We start from the raw sequence: 22207 nt of genomic DNA on the forward strand, positions 1-22207 counted from the left end.
ACGCCTTGCGGAAGTCAAGAAACGCGGCATCTACCTGGGAACCCGTGTCTATGGCCCTCTGAGTCTCGCAAATCCTTAAACGTAACGTGTGGTTAAGCAGTCTCTCATTTCTGAATTGCAGGTCTTTGTAGATAAACATAAAAAAAATTTCCATACATGTTAAGGTGATTTCAGAACTTGGCACTTGCTGAGGACACACGAGAGCTAATTTACTCGTACTATAGTCGTGTACTTTTGCTACTTACTCTGTCATTGTTAACATTTCATTATATATGCTACGAGAACTGTTCCACATTATCTGAGTTTACTTGTTGCCCGGACGACAGTCCTAGTTTACTTAAATTACCTGCTGAACAGCCTTGTACCATTTGTCCGACTCAGGAAAATAGGCTCCAAGGGATGTTGTTGCGAGAAGGAAGGAGCACGGACGACTAGGGATGGAGGGCTACGCAAGTCGCGGGGCGCGGAGACGGCGTCGTGTGCATAATGCATGGCTGCTTGGCGGCGGCCGTTTAGAGTTACTACCCCGCCAGTTCACTGCGGCGGCAGCGAGCGATTTGCGGGCCAGGCAAACGCTCGTGTGAATAATTTAAAAGTGCCGCAGACTGCAGTGGCAGTGCCTGGCCGTCGTAAAAACTGGAGCCACATGTGCGGCGCTCTCTCCTCACCGGCTATGTATGGAAACTGCGTGTCCCTGCGGACGTGTGACGTTGGCTGTAGGCAGGTGGGATACGCGCCATCGACAGCGAACATTGATGTGGGACAAGTACTAAAAATTGATAGCGTGAATCGTGTATCGAAACCATGTTGGGTTGCAAAGAGTGATAAAATATATGTACTACTAGATGGTACCAAAAAGACACACCTAGAAACACATAAGGAAAAGCCATTAGAATCGAGGGATCATTAGACAAGTTGCATCACTGGTGCGTGGTGAGTGGTAAAACGGAATGGTAGTTCGCGACTGGATGTCGGTTGGATGTCCAGTGCCCTTCTAGGGGCATAGTTCCGCTGTAAGTAGTACGACCTGTGCTTCTCCCCACCTGAAATGACTGAGGCTATTTTCAAAAAGGCCATCAGTCAAATGTAACGGAACACTAGGTGACGTCATCGTCAAATGGCGGTGGTCTGCACTAGGTCGAAAAACAGCACAATGTTACTTAAAACTTAGCCCTTAACTGAACGGTGAAAGCGAAGATATATAGTCTACATCATAAGGAAAGTGAAAATAGAGTGTCCGAATTAAAGAACCAGCTATGATTAAGTCTACTAAGACCATAGTAAACTTAATAACAGATGTTCTAGCTAATGTTTGTAAGGTAAACGTATCGTCCAACCATTACACGTATCATTTATTGAATTGTGGAATTTAACTTTTTTTTCTTGAATAGGACGGGAGTTGCGGGTAGTCATAGTCATGACATAAGCGCCCAGTTACATAACAAGCGATACTAGACCGTTTATGCTTATGTTGTTTAATGAACGCATAGAAAACTCTTTGTTTTCCCTCTGTAACCTGAATTTTGGGATGAATAAATATTTCTTCCTCTGTTACAAAAGCGCACTGTGGCAAAGGGTTGTGATTTTAAAACTGTGAGTACTAACTAGACTAACGGAGAGAAATTTTCAATGATTTCCCATTCGCAATTTTGAGCCAAATAGAATTCACTTTTACGGCCAACTATACATTTTATCTGACATTTACTTATGTAAAATCAACTGTTGAAATTCGTTAATTAATTTACAAATTTACGCTGACACCAAAACCCACGTCTTGATTACTGTAAAATAACATACTATCAGTCTCAGAGTATGCCTTATACCAGCTGACAAACCTGGAATTGCCGGTGTATTCATTTTTACTACATTCTATATTCGTATTCCTGCAGTAGAAGTGGTGTAAGATGATCCCGTGCATTTTCTGTATGCTGGACGCAGCTGCTTCGCATGTCTACAATGCGATTTTGTAAACATCTCTATGGTAACGCCTCTTCATAGGTCCCCAGACGGCTATTGTTTTCCCCTGCAGCCGTTTGCGCTTCGTAGTTGAAAGGTGTCAAAAGCACTAGATGTAGGTGTTAAGGATTTCCTTAAGTTGAGTCGACCGTAGGAGCGCTTTAGTAGTAAAGAATATATGTATTAAAAATTCATGTATGATGTGGGATTTTTTCACGCATCTCAGTATTTATAACGCCTTGTATCTTGAACTACACGTTGCACAATGATATATGAGTGTAGGCACATTCAGCGGCATATATGGACACTGACTGCCTAATGTGTTGCGAACAGAGTTACTATCAACGAAGTAATAAATTAAAATGTCGTCCATGAGGCGGCAGTTTCTCACGCATCGCAGCGTTTATGACGTCATATCTTCTGTACTAGGACAGGTAAGTGGTTCGTACCCCCACAGCTATATGTGTACTAAATTTGTTTTAAACCGGTCCCGTGGTGTAAGAGATGTGGAACACACGTTCACACACACACACACACACACACACACACACACACACACACACACACACACACACACACACACATATATATATATATATATATATATATATATATATATATATATCAATTTTTATAATACGCAAAATGGATTCCAATGTGGTCGGCTGTGAACCGTACATAGCAGCTGCTTGGCTCGGAGCGCATTGTATACACTGCGAATAGCTGTAGGTTATGTAATAAATAAGAGGTCTGATAATGAAGTTGATAATCTCTAAATCAGTTTAAGCCAATCGATTGTGGTATAAATTCGAGAAAACTCGAAATAAACAAACTTACGTTATGGTGAGGGTGAACCACAGGCTGCGTTTTATTGGCAGAACACTTAGAAGATGCAACAGATCTGCTAAAGTAACTGCCTACACGACGCTTGACGGTCCTCTTTTGGAGTACTGCTGACCGACATGTGGTCCTCACCAGAGAGATTAACGGAGTACACCGAGAAAGTTCTAAGAAGGTCAGCGCGATTTATATTATCGAGAAATAGGGAGGGAGCGTGTCACGGACATAATACAGGATATGTGGCTGAAATCATTAAAACAAATGCGTTTTCAGTAGCGACGAGCGCGGCGGGATCTTCTCACGAAATTTCAATCACCATCTTTCTCTTCCGGATTCGAAAATATTTTGTTGATGCCGACCAGCTTAGAGAGATATCATCATCACAATAAAATAAGGAAATCAGGGCTCTCAGGGAAAGATACAGATGTTCTTTTTTCCGCGCTGATCGAGGGTGGGAGCGCTTTTAATATTAGCACCGATTTTAGTTTCTGGTGGGTTCTACTGCTCTACTGCATTAGTCATAGAACAATCATCGTGAACTGAACTCAAATTCTTGAGCTACTTTAGAGTAAATAACATTTAGTTCGAACTACTGCATCCCTGAAGGGACTATCAAGGCATCTACCCGTGTCGAATTTTAGATTTACTGAAGACATAACGCCGACCGGTGTGGCAGAGTGGTTATAGGTGCTTCAGTCTGGAACCACGAGATCGCTACGGTGGCAGGTTCGAATCCTGCCTCGGGCATGGATGTGTGTGATATCCTTAGGTTAGCTAGGTTTAAGTAGTTCAATGTTCTAGGGGACTGGCCGGAGTGGCCGAGCGGTTAAAGGCGCTACAGTCTGGAACCACACGACCGCTACGGTCGCAGGTTCGAATCCTGCCTCGGGCATGGATGTGTGTGATGTCCTTAGGTTAGTTAGGTTTAAGTAGTTCTAAGTTCTAGGGGACTTATGACCACAGCAGTTGAGTCCCATAGTGCTCAGAGCCATTTGAACCATTCTAGGGGACTGATGACCTCAGATGTTTAGTCCCATAGTGCCCAGAGGCATTTGAACCATTTTGAAGTCATAACCTTTTGTAGAAAACAGCAACTGCTCCTCAACACGATAGTATAACGCGTCAAGATCGTATACTCAAATAATACATTTGAAATGACAAGTGTTATGATTTTTTGAGGTTTGTTACAACTGTAGTGGGCAGATCTTTAGACAGTTATCCAGTCAAACCAATGCCTATCATTAGTAACTTCATGATAAGTATCTGTATGTTGAAGTAGATACCGATCTTCTTCTCTCTGTGCTTTCAGAGCGGGAGACACTGAAGCAAATGTCTGATTGTTGGTCAAACAGAAATGTGTTTTAATTTAAATAACTGTTTTACGTAACGTATGTTGTGGCAACGTGGCTATCACGTGATATTATTCAGAGCACAACTGCTCCGACCTTGTTACGTGATACCTGATAGACATTGTGGAGCTACTGTGTAATTTGTAGGCTTAGTGGTGAAACATGTAAACGGCTAAAGCAGGTATGAATCCTTTACTTCCTCAAAATCGGTTAAACTCACGACTTCTGGTTAGTCTACTTCTCGCTTTTCAGTATGTCATACAAAATTATACTGATTTTTTTTTTTGAGATTGAAAATGTATTACAGTACTGAATGACGCTTTCCCGGGTATTTGACTTCGTCCGTCATAGTTGACCAACGTTACGGTGTCTGTTCTACCTGCCCATCATGAGGGTCCTATGTTTGTATGAAAGTCACTTATAAAAGTGGCATAAATGTTGGTCTGTTAAATAACATGATATGGTCACAGACCGTAACAGCTCTCAAGGAAAGGAGAGCCGCATAAGCATACGTTCACACGGATTCTAATTTTTAATGAAATAAAAGTTCACACGAAGATTAACGGTAACCCTGATAATTGTGCCTCTTTGCTCAGACTTTACGACAGAACTAAAATTATTTTTCCTCAGTCCTGCTCTGCATCTTTGACAAAAGACATTGTTATAAAAATGGTGTCACCTGTACTTGGTGAGCTAGCTGCAATTTTATACATCTCGTTGTAAAACAACTTGTTGTATAAGGGTGTCATCTGTACTTGGTGAGCTAGCTGCAGTTTTATACAACTCGTAATGTTATATCTGGCTTACATAAACCTGTCACGAGATTTTCTTTTTCTATCGCTCGCTACGTCCAAACTAGTAGTTTTATAGGATAATGAATTTGACCTTTTGTAGGAAATTTAATATAAATAAATTTGGTATTGGGATACGTCTTCGCTACAGGCTACTGATTTCAACTTATTCAAGAATTATCCACGAAAGTTACTTTCAAACGTTCACCCACTCCCACACCCAGCCCCCACCGGCCATGATTTCTAGTACGTTGGTCGTGGCTCTTCCTCCTACCAACGTACAAATATTTGCTGCTGCACCAGTTGTTTACTACAGTCGACCAGTTTAGCTCTTCATCGACTAATTGAACCACCAGCTTAGTCGAGCTCTTGCAAATTGTAAAACTGATGTTTGTGTTAATTTTAAGTAACAATTTTGTGAAATTTGCTTGAAATACGCAATGAAGTCGTTATATTCGTCAGGCCTTGTGACTACGTAGCTGCTGTCCTTGTAATGGCTAAGTTTGGATCGAATTTTCAACGTAATTAGGTTCATCATATCGTTTGCAAAGTATCTTTCGTTCTTTCATAACACTCATGGGCACGTTTAAATTAATAATGTTAACGAAGTAACCTACAATGCAGGTGGCGTAATAGCCCAGTCAGAGGAGGTCGAACGTCGGCAATAGTTAAAGTAGACGGAAAGATTTGTACAGTGGTATGAGCGACTGCCACGAATAACGTACCAGTAATTCCTACTGCTGAGGGATGAGTGTGAGGTGCGATGGAGGGCCACTTGTTACGTTCATCTTGAGCAAGTCGAAACTGTAGCGAAAACGTGTCCCAGTACAAAATTTGTCGTTTCATTTCAAACAAAAAGGACCTGTTAATCTTTTTCTCTATGGCTAATGGTTTGCGTGTAAGATCGAGGGAATATGAAAATTTTGCGCGTGGCCAACTACAACGTTTCGAGTTGCATAAAACGACGGCGGTAGGGACAGCTGAATCACCATCTATACTGGGTGTTTCAGGACAAATCTTAAATATTTGTAAATTTTTCGTTTCGTGTTTTGGTACCGCAGTTCCAATACGTTCTACTGTATCGTATAAGTATGCCGCACGTTTTTACATATGGTCAGTACGACGGTGTGGTATTTGTGATTCTAGAGGAAACGGTACACGATTTCCTAATGGCAGAGTATGAGATTCAAGAATATATAATCGGGTTTTTACTAGGCAGCCTAAGTCCAGTACAGAGCCCAGCAACCATATCCCATCTGAAACTGCGAATTGTGTAATAGAGGGCATAGAAAGTAGGCCTACAAGAAGCACACGTACAATTTCCACACGTGTGGTTATTCTACGTAAACGAATACGCTGAATTTACGAATACATGGCCTCTATGCTTAAAGTCTACACAAGAATCTACAGTTTTGAGAAAGTGGTGAATAATGACGATTGGAATTATATCGTTGGTTAACTGTAAATCTCATTAATACGGTTTACGACTGAAGCCGCATTCACTCTTGCCGCTATCAATAACGAAAATTCATATGCCTTTGTGTTGTGGTGTGAAAAACAATCAGTTGGTACGCCGGTTGTGTTAGCGTATTCTCTTTCCAGTATCTATACTTAGAGAAAACAAGTTTCAAGGATTACGCAAAGATGATCCTTAGGCTATAAGAGTGATGTGGCTGCTGCACATTCAAGTCGTCAGTTAATTCATCACCAGATCATGGATGAGTAAGAATTTTCACGTTAGTTGCCACGATGGCTCCCGTATGTTACCTCTTTAAAATTTTTCTGTTGGCGTAATAGAAGGGCGAAATCTACAAAGAAAAAGAAAACACCAGAAGTCAACTAATCACTCGGATTATAACTACTGCTGCACTTACGAAATAACCCCAAGGTGAAACCTAAAAATCTACACGTGGTGTTGCCAAGAGAACTCGAAAATGCAATGAAAAAACAAGTGGAATTTATGAAAATCGACTATAAAGATACAATCCTGGATAGCCAAACCCTTTAAACCGCCCGCTTCAGGGACAGGGAGAGGTGCTCTGGCCCCGGAGAGAATACGCCCCACGGTTTAACAAAGGAAGTCGTTGCGCCAGCCAGTTCGGATATGCTGGGTGGAATTATTTATTCTAACTTGGTACACTTTTGAGACTTCCACTTTCTGTAATAGAAATTTGGTATTAGATCTACAAATTACTTTATTGTGAAAAACTTAAAAAATTATGGTGCAGCGTATGGCCATCACTGGTCATTACATTCTTGCATCTTTCAGGCAGCATACGAATCCTGCAGCATAAGAACTGGGTGTTTTTTGAGGAGATCAATGAATAGATCAGATTTTGCGCTTGTTCATATGACCGGAGGTGATGGTCAGCCAGGCCGTGTGCTACTGATCGAAAAAGGTGGTAGTCAGAAGAAGAATACGGCGAGTGGGAAACGACTTCCCATTTCAACGTTTCCAAGTATGTTTTGACAGGTTGTGCGAATGGGTCGAGCACAGTCCTGTCGGAAAATCACCTTTCATATCTATCACTGTATTATGGCCGTTTGTCTTTTAGTGCTGGGTTGAAAGCGTAAATTGCTTTCGACAGCGATCTGTGATTGTTTCCGTCGGTTTAGTACGTGCGAAACATTTCTCTCTTCCACCGCCATGACCATCTTCGATGTGAAAAGTGTTATATTGCTAAAGAAGGCCGAAATGTACGCTATAAGCTCACGCAGGATGGCGTGAGGTCTGAAACAGGATACGTAATGAATGCTATAAAGAAAAGTACGTAGCTTCTGGAATACTTAACTTTAATCCATCATTTGCATACATCGTTCTTGATGAGACATGCTTCATACGATAACTATCAATTGCTATGGCGCCTTGCTAGGTCGTAGCCATTGACTTAGCTGAAGGCTATTCTAACTATCTTCTCTGCAAATAAACGAGGCTTCGTCAGTGTTGCATCGCTAGCTAAGTCGCCCGTACAACTGGGGCGAGTGCTAGTACGTCTCTCGAGACCTGCCGTGTGGTGGCGCTCGGTCTGCGATCACTGACACTGGCGACACGCGGGTCCGACATGTACTACTGGACCGCGGCCGATTTAAAGCTACCACCTAGCAAGTGTGGTGTCTGGCGGTGACACCACAAAAAGCACCGTTTCTTGAAACTTTGTAACCATTCTCTGCATATTATTTCACTAGCAGGTGGCTCCCCGGAGGTTTTACGAAACATTTTGTGGGCCTCAGTCGCAGATTACTTCATGTTGAAGCATGAAATTGAAACTTCCCGCCAATGACGAGAATTGGGCTCGTAGTGTATGACACGCCGGTCACTTGCAACAGCAATTGCCGCTACTGACATCTATTGCAAAACGGCGGAAGCAAAGTTTTAGATCTATATACTTTCATATTCCATTTTTTAAATAATGACATTATTAAGTAATTATATTTTCCTGAAGACTTATTGAGTCTTATCCTTATCCCCGCTAATGCGAGAAGCTGATATAATGAGTTAAAATTGGTGCCAAGGTTGGAACTTGAACCAGGTCTCCTGGTGTCTCTTTACTATGGGAAATGCAGCTGCACGGACTACCCAAATCCAACGCCCTCCCTAACACAAACTTCAGCTCGCACTTCATCTCATTTTCCCCTCGTGCCTTGGCACAAACTGTAACACATTATTTCATCTGTCCTTATCCAAGATAAAACTGATACTCAATACGCCTCCGGGAAAATACAGTTACATCAGATCAATAGATCACCTGCACCTGAGGCACAGGAAGGATTTCCTCATTACGTACAAAGCTGCGGTGCTGTTTCGATATCGATTAGCTCCTGCGGCAGAGCGGTTCTAGGCGCTACAGTCTGGAACCGCGAGACCGCTACGGTCGCAGTTTCGAATCCTGACTCGGGCATGGATGTGTGTGATGTCCTCAGGTTAGTTAGGTTTAAGTAGTTCTTAGTTCTAGGGGACTGATGATCTCAGAAGTTAAGTCCCATAGTGCTCAGAGCCATTTGAACCATTTTTGATTAGCTCCGACAATACTGACGATTTAACAAGGGGAAAGTGGGCTGAAGTGTGACTAAAATTTTGTGTTAGGGAGAGCAATCAATTAAGGTAGTCCGTACCTACAATAACAAGTTAGTGCAGAGGATAACACATTTGCCTCATAAGCGGCAGACCTTGTTTCATGCTCTGGCTTTAGCACAAATTTTAACTGCTTACTGCCGGGATCTTCCTGAAATTACGTATATTACTGCGAAAAATTAAAATTTTTGTAAATATGAAATACGTTCTAAGGTACAACATTTTATCTAGAAACAAATATTCTACGGAACTTTAATAGCGGTGTACTCGAGAAAATCTCAGTACTGTAACTAACCATCCATGTATTGCATAATTACTTCACTACACACCAATAACCAGTAAGTGAAATCAAATTAAGAAGTATTATTATCGAAAACCCGTTACAAATGAAATATATTTGGAAAAAGGAGCTTCTGGAAATTAACAGAAATTACTATTTTAAAGAGTGGTAAAATAGGTAAGACATCAGAGGAACTGAGTACATTTGCAGTTAACACATCTTGCATGGTAAAGTCCTTTTTGTGTTTCAGCGTGCAGGATGGTGCACGAACGACCAAGTGTGTCTTAAGTCCACATGCAATATAAACAGTTCTAAAAATATACTTCATTTCACTCAACATAAAATCCGGTACATGAAGAAATAATTATACATCCAAAATTTCGTATCTAACAAAAACAAATACTGTAGAATATGGCGGAATCTGCTCATGGCGGTCTCTAGTGCATATTCATTCAAGTCAGTCACTGGTCTAGAGTACCGACCAAAAAACATCATGTGTTCCTAGGTTCACTATCTGCTGTGTCAGGGGTGTCCAACCTTTTAGTTTACCTGTGCCACGTCGGAAGTAGACGAGTATTTTTGGCACGCACATAATATACTTAACACTAACAATAACTACTGAGGAAAAATAAGTAAAAAAACGGTATGGACCAATAAGAGAACAGGATCGTGTGGTGCGAGATCCAAACTGAAATTAATGACTTCACCATTGCCTCAAATAAACGGAATTTTATGAATTCCTTTACTGATCTTGTGATAGATTCTCATGCATCCGGCAGCTTCCGGTTTGGACACGCCTACTGTAGATAAAAAACTCGCTCTAGTCCTACCCTCTAAAATACGAGGATAATCCTATTTTTTATAAGTACAAAGACCTGTTTATTTCTACAAAAGTCTACATCAGTTTACAGCTTGAACATTTAGCAATTTTTCGACATAATCTCCATTTCTGTCGATGCATTTTTGTAGAAGCTGTGGCAGTTTTTGTATGCCCATGTCATACCAGCTGGCAGCCATGCTGTTCAGAAAGTTATGAACCTCTTGTTTATCCTCGTCGTCGGAGCTGAATCGCTGGGACCACAATTAACGCTGACAGGTACTGTGAGACTCCGAAAAAACTCAAACGGGCAACTCAAAACCGGAGAAGATGAATGTTGAGCGAGGGTGTACACATTCTCCATGACAACGCTCGCCCACATTTCGCTCGGCAAACCGTTGCTCTCCTGCAACTGTTTCAGAGGAACATAATCACCCACCCACCCTTTAGTCCTGACTTGGCGCCCAGTGAATATCACCTGTTTCCTAGGTTAAAAGAACATTTGGCCGGAAAGCGATTCAGGTCCTACGACGAGGTGAATGAAGAGGTCCATAACTTTCTGAACAGCATGGCGGCGAGCTGGTATGACATGGGCATACGAAAACTGCCACAGCGTCTACAAAACTACATCGACAGAAATGGTGATTATGTCTAAAAATAGCTAAATGTGCAAGCTGTAGCCTGTCGATGTGGCCGTGCATTTCTAGGAGCTTCAGTCTGGAACCGCGTGACCGCTACGGTCGCAGGTTCGAATCCTGCCTCGCGCATGGATGTGTGTGATGTCCTTAGGTTAGTTAGGTTTAAGTAGTTCTAACTTCTAGGGGACTGGTGACCAAAGATGTTAAGTCCCATAGTGCTCAGAGCCATTTGAACCATTTTTCAAGCTGTAAACGGATGTAAACCATTGTAGAAATAAACAGATCTATGTACTTATAGGAAAATAGGAGACCTTACCGTTGGGACTACCCTCGTATTTAACGTTTCTCCTGAAACACACTGTATGTACCACCAAAAAAGCTGCTTTAAACATTTTACTGGAACTATTTTCGACCACAACATCGTCACCTGAGATACTTAAAAGTGGTGAGGAAATTGTCGAAATTAGATCCATCAAAATCAGGCTTCGCAGTAGCTGTTTGGTGGTGCTTGTAGAAACGACATGATTTTTTTGGAAATGCAGCCTTGAATGTTACTCACCTCGCGCTGTCTGTTCGCAGTGGGCGCACGGGAGAGCGGCGGCGCGTCGCGCTACCCCGTCATGGTGTACGTCCACGGCGACTCCTACGAGTGGAGTTCCGGAAACCCTTACGACGGCAGCGTCCTCGCCAGCTACGGCGGCGTCGTCGTCGTCACAATCAACTACCGTCTCGGCGTTCTAGGTCAGTGGCGTACGCAAAGTGTCTCCTTCCCCTCCCGTCACTGGCACAGATGTCCCATCAGTACTCGAGCGGCCTTCCCCAATGTTGACTCTCACAAGTAGACCACTTATCCGCCCGCCTGCTCGACTAGAGTACTGGCCCGGCTGCCTCGGAAAACGAGGTCGCGAGCGGAACTCGTGCGCTCAGAAGTTTTGACAGTTTGATGTCTTACCACGCTTTTCACCTCAAGTGGTAAAAACTTTCTCGTTCCTTCTAAATTGTTTCGGAAACCACGGACGTGGCTGCACCTGTGCCTTTATAAATAAGACTATTAAATTTACATAAATAGCCTTTTATAGCACTTATATTTAGTGTAGCACAATGAGAGGTGATTCAAAATGTATAACACGCTGCTCTGAGCTTTTTCATTATCTAATGCTATTTTGTCTAAAACTGACATGGTGAGACCGTGGCTGTGTACAATTAATGTAGGTTAATTCTTACAAAGAAGAAAACAGCAACCAGGCACTATTAATACTGCTATTTATTTAGGTAAATAGCGCCGATACCGGTTTCGAACTGGCAAATTCATCATCAGACGGCTGTTCACATGATTTTCAAGATACACTTTACATTATCGAATAACAAAAATCGAAAACGGACGATAATGTAAAGTGTATCTAGAAAATCATGTGAACAGCCGTCTGCTGATGAACTTGCCAGTTCGAAACCGATAAGGTGCTACAGTCTGGAGCCGAGCGACCGCTACGGTCGCAGGTTAGAATCCTGTCTTGGGCATGGATGTGTGTGATGTCCTTAGGTTAGTTAGGTTTAATTAGTTCTAAGCTCTAGGCGACTGATGACCTCAGAAGTTAAGTCGCATAATGCTCAGAGCTATTTGAATCATTTTTGAAACCGGTAACGGCGCTATTTACCTTAATAAATAGAAGTATTAATAGTGGCTGGTTGCTGTTTTCTTCTTTGTAACAGTTAACCTACATTAATTCTTAATTATCTATGAGCTGCCTCAATTTTAATATTATCCAGCTAAACCCCAATGACTTGTACACGGTATATTCTAGTGTTCTACCATTATTTTCTATTTTTGTTCTAACAAGTGATTATTGTTGTTTGGAAATCGTGTAAAATGAATATTTGTATTCAAGATTACGGATTCGAACATTGTCTCGAAACACAAATTTAAGCAGCCTCATTCCATCATTTTAAGTTACGATTTCCGTGCAAACTGATTTCATCCTCACAGTTAATTATCACTTTACGTGCGTGTAGACGCTGACAGTTTTTGTTTCACCTTCGCACGGGCTCAAAATTGCGAAAGCGATTGTTTAACGCACTTTCGTTTTGTACTTACACATTGTAATTCCCGAAAATTTACTCTGTGAGGGCAGCAACAACTAAGACATTTACAGAAGGTGTTTGTAAAACCTTATTCATTGCAGATACAACATTTTTAGTTTTTCGAGATATTATGTATGTTTTACGAGTGTCATCTGTTTTACTTGTAATTGATGCTCATTTCTATGATTGTTTCATGTGTGTGTGTGTGTGTGTGTGTGTGTGTGTGTGTGTGTGTGTGTGTGTGTGTGTGTGTGTGTGTGTGTGTGTGCGTTTTTATTTTGGTTTCCATACGACTCGCCAGTTGCAACGTGGATGGTTGATGAGTAAATGCTGTATCGTGATTCCATGGAGTGAAGTGAGTTGGGAAAGGGTTTTTTAAGCCGGCGACAGGTCGAGTGACGAAACTGTCTGAGCTCTGTAAGGGAGCTGACAAGCTGAGAAAAGAAATTTCTGTTAGTGGATGTTAGGTCGATGGCGGTAGAGGACTAGGTGACGAAATGGATCATAGTTGTGTGGAGGAAAGGATTTAGGTATTTATTGCATAGAGAGACGAAATTATATCAAAATGTTTATAAAGATTATTAAATATATGATGTATTTCATCGGTGCAGTTTTCAGTCAGTTATTCAATGCTTCTGAAATTAGTTGTACATCTTCTAGGGATTTTCAACTTTCGAGATGTGTGTGTGTGTGTGTGCGTGTGTGTGTGTGCGTGTATGCGCGCGTGCGTGTTTGGGCTGTATTAGGGGAGGCTGGGGAAAGGGAGTAGTGTTGTACATTGCAACGGGAGAAGGGAGGAGTTTGCGTAATGAGAGAGGCAACGGCATAGTAAGATAGTTACGGGTTGACAGTAAATCGAAGTACAATAAAACGAAATTCAGAATGTAAAAAAAGGGTATTCCGCAAATGATCGAGACTGACGATAATTGGCTTATAAAAAGTTTAACGCAAGGTAGAACTATCAATGATTACTACACCTCTGATTCACAAAACGAAATACACTTTACCACAGGCAAGTACAAAGGAGACCATCCCTCCATAGAAATGGCCAAAGTTAGGTCAGTAAACGTGTATACAGTAGAAGCGAAAGATCTGACTCATATGTAGCAAGGCGCTTATAAGGTGAATAACGGACTGCCTCGACTCTCCCGCACAGACAGTTTTACATGATAATAAGTTGCTTTTAGAAAATGAAACCCCTAACTCTGCCTCTCAAAAATACACAGTTGTGGCTAAAAAAAGAAAAAGAAAAATATCTGTGTCAGAAGGTATGGTAACAGTGTTATTAGGAGTAGTTGGAAATAGTGATCACTAAAGAAAATATGTTAAATAGAAACAGCTACAAATTTTTCATTAAAATTTTCGTGCCCAAAGCACCAAATAACATGAAAGACTAACTGTAGAAAAATGGGCGACAGTATACCCACGCTTTAAAATATTTAAAAGAAACTTTGGTGCTATGATGATTTCATGTAGCAGGAATAGGATAAGTTTGTACTTGAAAGTAATGACGAATAAAGTGCCCAGGATATCGACGTCAGCTCATATAACTGATGGTAAGACGTTCTGCTAGTTAAGAATCACTGTTGGTAAACAGTAGGTTTCATTCAGACTCCTTGAAAGCAAGCGATATTACTCTGATACAGTGTTTGTATCCGTGCATCCCTGCACCCACTCTCTCTGACAATGATGACTCTGTAAATATGTCAACAAACAATAGGCACGTCACTGTCCAGTGGAAAAGTCATGTATCACAAGTTACAACTGTCCCAGGCAGATTTTATGTTTCTTACTTTAACCTTAATGAATTAACGTATCATTACAATTTAAAATACTCTCACACAGTGTCTATTTCGTTGCTATTACAAACATAACATGAACAGTATAACCACTGGCTTTTCTGTTTACTGACTTTAAGCTTAGCGTAAAAATTTGATATCTCAGTGGAGAAACTGAATTTTATTTGTTAGGATGTTTAAAATGAAACGCTAACCCACACTTTAGAGTATTTTTTTCTAAATCTAACTAAAAAGGAAACATTGACACAGTACCAGTCTCTGTATACTAGCTATTGTCGTTACCAAGAAGGTAAAAATACGAACGTTATCCATGTGATTATTCCACTCGTTACTGGAATTTAAAAGCTATTGTCCTCCATTTTCAGCACAAAACCTCCATACTTACGCTTAAGGTATTTATTTTGGAATATGGTTGTGTTTACGGCACTCGGGGAAGTAAATATTACTCTAACACTGACGTATGTGGAGCATATGTTTGACTGCTGTAGCTTTTATATCCTATTTTTTGGTTGTGTCAGTCTACATCGCATGGCTAATATGTTGCTGGAGGAAATAATGAAAATATTTCTCCATTTTGCAACTTTTCGTATTACTGTCGCAGGCCTGGGCAAGTGGGATAACGGTGGTGTACATGTTGAGACTGTGCGTCTCCGGTAATGTGTAGTCACCTAAATTTTTAAACATTTTCGCAGGAATATGAAATCGCTTGGGATATCCACCGACATTAATACATTCGCTGCATGAATCAAGGTATTTCCGTGACGACGTCGGCTCCCTTGCGCTACAAATTACAGAGGACGGCCATATTAATTCTCGGCAGCTGATTTATGCGAAGTTCTTTTTGCCTTATTTCCCGTTTCTGTGCCATTGAAACTTGCTACTATCAGTGAATCTCAATTTCCCTCAGCTAAATTAAACGTATACAGACCAACAGCGGCAGGAGAAAAATGAGTTACCTGAATGTAAAGTAGGTTACGAAGGCCGCACATAGAGGAACAGCTGGTCAAAACGTGACATAAATTTCCGGTTTTGTAATGTGATTAGTTTTATGCTGCGTACCTGTGTCTTAGTCACTCCATCACATTTTGTCTACTACTAATGAGACATTGCAGTATTGTATAATTATTATTGTGATAGGCAACTGCCCTCCAGAACAGTCGAATTAAATAATTAACAATCCGGTAGTTTCTCTTGTACGTCGGTTTATTTTCCTTAATATCTTTTAATTATCGATTAGTCATCAAGTACTCGCAAAATCTGATATCTGCAATATTTTTGTATCTCTAAAATAAACTTTCCTTGTGAATAATAGGTCGTAAACGTGCTGCTGCTACTGCATCTACATCTACCTTCTGCAAGCAGCCTTAATCAGTATGGTGAACGGAACTAATATCGTTTCTCCCTTTAATCAAATGAGGCTATATGACAGCAGGAAAACCTTTTCAAATCAAAACAACATGTATAATGTATACACTGATTAGCCAAAACATTATGACCACTTGCTTAACAGCGTGTTTGTTCGCCTTTGGAGCAAAATAATACACTGATTCTGCGCATCCTGAATCTGACAGTTTGCTGGTAGGTTTGTGGAAGTATATGGTACTAGGTGTCTACGCACAGCTCGTTAATTCTCGTAAAAACGGGCCGCTGATTTGCGTACGCTGTGATGGCACCCTATTGCAACCCAGGTGGGTTCCCTAGGATTTACCTAAGGCGACTCTGGTTGTCAAAACATCAACGTAATTTTACCATAATGCTCCTCAAACCATTGTAGCGCGGTTCTGGCTCAGAGAGACAACTATACTGCTGAAGGACGACATCGCCGTTTGGGGTAGACACCATGTATGACGGAATGCATGTCATTCGCAGCTGTCAGCGTTTCTTCGATTACTACCACAGGTCCCATGTAAGCGCGGGAGAACGTATCCGATAGTATAGTACTGATCCCACCATCCCGTATCCGTAGTGCGCTGCGCTTTCGAGTGTTTGAGGGGACGATCAGCGACCTAGTGTAGCAAAAATGTGATTTATCCAAGAGCCGTTTCCACTGATCGACGATCAAATCCCGATGGTCCCGCGCCCACTGCAATCATAACTGACGATGTAACTGGGTCAACAAGTGCACACGTAGGGGTGGTCTGCCGCACAGTTCCATATTGAAAAATGTGCGATGAACAGCGTACTCCGAATCATTTGGGCGTGCACCAGCATTGTGCTCTTTCGTTAGAAATGCCACAGTTCACCATCTATTCTACAGAGCGATCGAAAAGTCAGTATAAATTTGAAAACTTAATAAACCACGGAATAATGTAGATAGAAATGTAAAAACTGACACACATGCTTGGAGTGACGTGGGGTTTTATTAGAACAAAAAAAAAAGTTCACAAAATGTCCGACATATGGCGTTGGACGGCAAAACGTCAGTGACTGTGCATGATCATCGTGTATAAAAGGAGATGTAATGAGAGAGAGAATCTTTTTATCTCCATTATCTTCCCTTACTCTATTTTATGTTCCCCTTTTTTATCGCCTTATATATGTAACATTCTATTCTTGATTTAGTTGTCAAGTCATTCGGCTGAAGAGCGGCGGATTGTGCTGCTGACAATCCTCCCCAGCCCATATGGGGCAGGGGAATGAAATCACAATAAAGAAAAAAAAAGAGAGAGAGAGAATTAGATGCGCCAGCAGTCGCAGCATGTTGACGTTACCTGAAAAGGCGCTTTAAGTGAAGTTGTATTATCAGAATGGGGAATGTGCTAGTTCAGCGTTACGATCTTGTCGCCATAGGAAGGGGATTCGAACGGGTAAAGGTCCGTTGACAAATGCAGCTGTGGCGAGAATGATTTCGAAGTTCGAACCTACGGGTTGTTTACACGATAGACCCCGTAGTGGACGACCGAGCACAAGGCGTAATGCTGCTGAGGCAGTTCAGGAAGAAATGGAAACTGTAGCGGGTTCGTCTATGCACGGGGAAGTCAGCGCTTGTGCAGTCGCACGTCGCACCGGCATTCCATACGGTACTGTTTGGTTGGTCCGATGTTATCCGTACAATATCCATCGGCATTATGAACTGTTACCTGGCGATTTAGTGAAGCGGAGGGCATTTGCGGTGTGGGCGTTTCGAAAGATGGTGGAAGCTGACGATTGGTTGAGTAACGTGTTGTGGACCGACGAAGCTCATTTCACGCTCCGAGGGTCTGTCAACGCCCACAACTGCAGAATCTGCGCTACCGAAAATCCTAGAACGGTCGTGGAAACTCCATTGCACGACGAGAAAGTCACGGTATGGGTTGGATTCACCAGATCTACCGTTATCGGGCCTTTTCTCTTCGAGGAAATGCGTGATTCTGGTTTTGTAGCTGCTACCGTGACGGGTGAGAGGTACGCTGATATGTTACAGAATCGCATCATACCCAGCCTGGCTGATATACACCGGCTGGAACGTACGATGTTTATGCAGGATGGCGCTCCACCCCACGTTCCTAGACGCGTGAAAGATCTCTTGCAAATGGTTCAAATGGTTCAAATGGCTCTGAGCACTATGGGACTTAACATCCGTGGTCATCAGTCCCCTAGAACTTAGAACTACTTAAACCTAACTAACCTAAGGACATCACACACATCCATGCCCGAGGCAGGATTCGAACCTGCGACCGTAGCAGTCACGCCGTTCCGGACTGTGCGCCTAGAACGGCTAGACCACCGCGGCCGGCAGATCTCTTGCGCGCTTCGTACGGTGATGATCATGTACTCAGCAGCCACTTCCGTCATGGTTGGCCTCCCAGGTTTCTAGACCTCAGTCCGTGCGATTATTGGCTTTGGGGTTACCTGAAGTCGCAAGTGTATCGTAATCGACCGATTTCTCTAGGGATGCTGAAAGACAACATCCGACGCCAATGCCTCACCATAACTCCGGACATGCTTTACAATGCTGTTCACAACATTATTCCTCGACTACAGCTGTAGTTGAGGAATGATGGTGGACAAATTGAGCATTTCCTGTAAAGAACGTCATCTGTGCTTTGGCTTACTTTGTTATGCAAATTATTGCTATTCTGATCAGATGAAGCGCCATCTGTCCGACATTTTTTTTTTTACTTTTGTATTTTTTTTGTTCTAATAAAACCCCATGTCATTCGAAGCATGTGTGTCAATTTGTACCTCTCTATCTACATTATTCCGTGATTTATTCCGTTTTCAAATTTATATTGACTTTTTGATCACCCGGTACTTTAGGGACCAGACAAGCCTTTGAACAACATGCTCTGTGAAGAATCGTGGACGTCCGAACATTTAGCTACTACTGGTACTTTGACTGTCCTCTTTCCGTAGATGCTCACGACAGTGGCACGTGAACATTCGTTGGGCTTCTCCGTTTCCGAGATACTCGTCCACAGGCTCCTCGTAATAATAGTCTGCACTTTATTAAAGTCGCTTATCTCAATGGATATCCCCCTTTGTTGCCCATATCTTCGCTAAAGTGATCCCCGGTCCGTGTCTGCTCCGCTTACATATTTTTGTTACCGAGTCACGTTCCCGCAACGTCACCAAGCGGCATCCAATGTCGCGGTAGGTAGAAGTCATAATGGTTTGGCTGATCAGTGTATATCCGGACTGAAATGACAAACGAAAATTTGTACGAAGGCCGTGATTCGAACCTGGGTCCGCTGCTCAGTAGATGGATGCGGTAACAACTACGCCACCCTGACACAGTTGCTTTGCTGAACTGCATGCGCTATCCTAGCACACCTCTGCCGTCAATCTAAATTCTCATTGACGCCTCAGCACACTTAGTATCCCCCTAAATTCGAAGAGTGTTGCAGAGACTCATCCGCTGAATTGCAATAGCGCCTCAGTATCAAACGAAACGAGGGATCCTCTATGAAACCCCGGCATACGTCCTTTAATCAAATGAAACTGTGGTTCCAGAGACATTTGTAAGTCCCAGACTTGTATGATATGTATTCATGCAGAATGAAGTGACAAATAAAAACTTGTACCAAGGCCGGAAATCGTATGCAAGGCTATTGTTCCAGTGTGGCGCAGTGGTTAGTGCATCTGCCTTGTGAACAGGAGACATGGATCCAAATCGCGGCCTTGGTACAAATTTTTCATTCGGCGTTTCATTCTGCGAGAATACACACACACACACACACACACTTATATATATATATATATATATATATATATATATATATATATATATATATATATATATATATATATTCCTCTGTTGTAAATTTGAAAGGCTTTCCTATTTCATAATTAATCTACAAACTATAACAGTTACTGCGTTGTTTCACTTAAATGCACTATTGTTATTATGTTCTTTCACTAAAAATACAGAAAACCAACTAGTTTCGAGGTTAGGAAACGACTGAACCAACTCAGTAGCGGTTGTCAACAATGACATAAATATATCTTCTACATTCTTAATGGAAAGTAAATAAATTTACTGGAATAATAATTTTTGATTCTCTGGATGTTCTGGAAAACTACCACAGATACACGTCTAGACATGTTTTATTAGATTCACCAGATCAATAACAACAAAATTAATGGAAATCGTGCATTACTTTAACGTCATACAGTTGTGCGATGGATTCATATTAGCGAACTGGCTGAATTTCGGACAAAATCTTTTATCAGCCGTAACTATGTAACTAAACATTTGTGGACCTATGTTTATATGAATTTTTTTCTTTATTTTTTCTTGTAGAATAACATATTAAACAATTTCCATGTATGGATGACTCATATATATATACATACTTGTGATCTGGAGACCCCGGTTCGAATCCTGGTCTTATATTGGTAAGCATTCTCCCTTGTCCTCTTCCATTCTCGAATGGTGCCTGGAAAGTTTAACTGAAGGCAATGTTCTGTTCCAGTTAGCACTTTCGTGATTTTGTTCCCACGGTTGCTATGCGACACGGAAATTAATATTTTGCTTTATTGTTTTAGGGACGTGCGTTCTGGGATTTTAACAGAAAACGTATCCGTGTCGAGTAATGCCATCCTTGTAGTGTAGGCTGCTGTCTGACACTCTCTCGCCCGCTAATTGAATCTCTGACGGAATATGGTGCTCTTCATAGGAACATGTTATGTCCTATATTAATATACCTCGAATTTGTACCTGACGGGGAAGAATTACTCGAGGAACGATCCCATGACGATCTGAATTACCAGCTCTTTCATAGGTGAATTATATTTCCTTAGTTATGTTTGATATGTCCATATGTGTCCATAAATTATATTTCCTTCGTTATCTTTGATATGTCCATAAATAATAACTAAAAACATACAGCCATCTTTGAGAGGTCATTCCATTTGATATCGCTCCGTAGACATTCTTCTCTGAGTCATCAGGTTCTCTCTTCTGCCGACCTCTCCATTACAGAGTAGACTTACGTCATACGTCCTTAGTTAATTATTCGATGTAGTCCAATCTCTGCCTTCTCCTCTAGAGATTTTACTCTCCACAGCCCCCTTTAGTACAGCCGAAGTTATTCCTTGATGTCTTAACAAATATCTTATCATCTTATCCCTTCATGTTGTCACTGATTTCTATGTGTTAATTGGTTGGTTGGTTGTTTTGGGGAAGGAGACCAGACAGCGTGGTCATCGGTCTCATCGGATTAGGGAAGGATGGGAAGGACGTCGGCAGTGCCCTTTCAGAGCAACCATCCCGGAATTTGCCTGGAGTGATTTAGGGAAATCACGGAAAACCTAAATCAGGATGGCCGGACGCGGAATTGAACCGTCGTCCTCCCGAATGCGAGTCCAGTGTCTAACCACTGCGCCACCTCGCTCGGTCTATGTGTTAATTCCTTGAACTATTATGCGGAGAACAACTTCATTCCTTTTCAGCTCATTTAATTTTCAACATCGTTTTATAGCACCACAGATTAAAAGCTTCAGTTCTCTTCTTCGCCACTTCTCCAACAGCCCATACAATGAAGAGCTTCAAACGTACGAGTACGTTCTCAGAGATGTTTGATAGTAGTAGAATTCTTTTGGCCAGGAATGCCCTGTTTGCCACTGGTCAGTTTTTCATTTTCTCGTTGCTTCGTCTGTGATGTGTTCATTTGGTTATAAGGTAGACTTACTTATCCTCGCCTACTTCGCGATCACCAATTTCGATTTTATGTTGGAGACTAATTTCATTTCTGTTACTCCTCATTACTTCAGTCTTTGTAAGGTTTACTCTCAGGACAAATTTTCATGAGATTACTCATTCCATACGAGCAGTCCTGCAATTTTTCATCATTTTTACAGAGGAGCGCACTGTCATCAGAGAATCTAATTAATTATATTATTTCACCCTGAATGTTAAATTCCCCTCTTGAAACCTTCTCTTATTTCCGCTTTTGCATCTTCGATGTGTAGATTGAACAGTAGAGTGATAGACTGCGTCCCTGTCTTACGCCCTCTTTCTTTCGGGCCCTTCGTCCTTCGGTTTAGATTCTTTTCCTTCCCTCTTCGCATATTTCCCCAATCTCCTTATCACTCACTCTTATTTTTCTCCAAAGTTGGAGCATCTTGAGCCTTTTTACACCGGCGAATGCTTTTCCTAGGTCGAC

At 41.7% G+C, this 22207-nt stretch overlaps 1 protein-coding gene across 1 annotated transcript in view; it reads left to right on the forward strand.

The window, feature by feature from the left end:
• The first annotated feature begins 490 nt into the window (after positions 1-490).
• Positions 491-22207, forward strand: part of LOC126456587 (neuroligin-2-like) — a 137461-nt gene continuing 115744 nt past the window's right edge. The window contains exons 1-2 of the mRNA XM_050092333.1: positions 491-716; positions 11323-11484. Coding sequence (XP_049948290.1) covers positions 491-716; positions 11323-11484 — 388 coding nt within the window. The remainder of the gene's footprint in view (positions 717-11322; positions 11485-22207) is intronic.

This window comes from Schistocerca serialis, chromosome 2 (assembly GCF_023864345.2).
Source record: "Schistocerca serialis cubense isolate TAMUIC-IGC-003099 chromosome 2, iqSchSeri2.2, whole genome shotgun sequence".
Lineage (NCBI taxonomy): Eukaryota > Metazoa > Arthropoda > Insecta > Orthoptera > Acrididae > Schistocerca > Schistocerca serialis.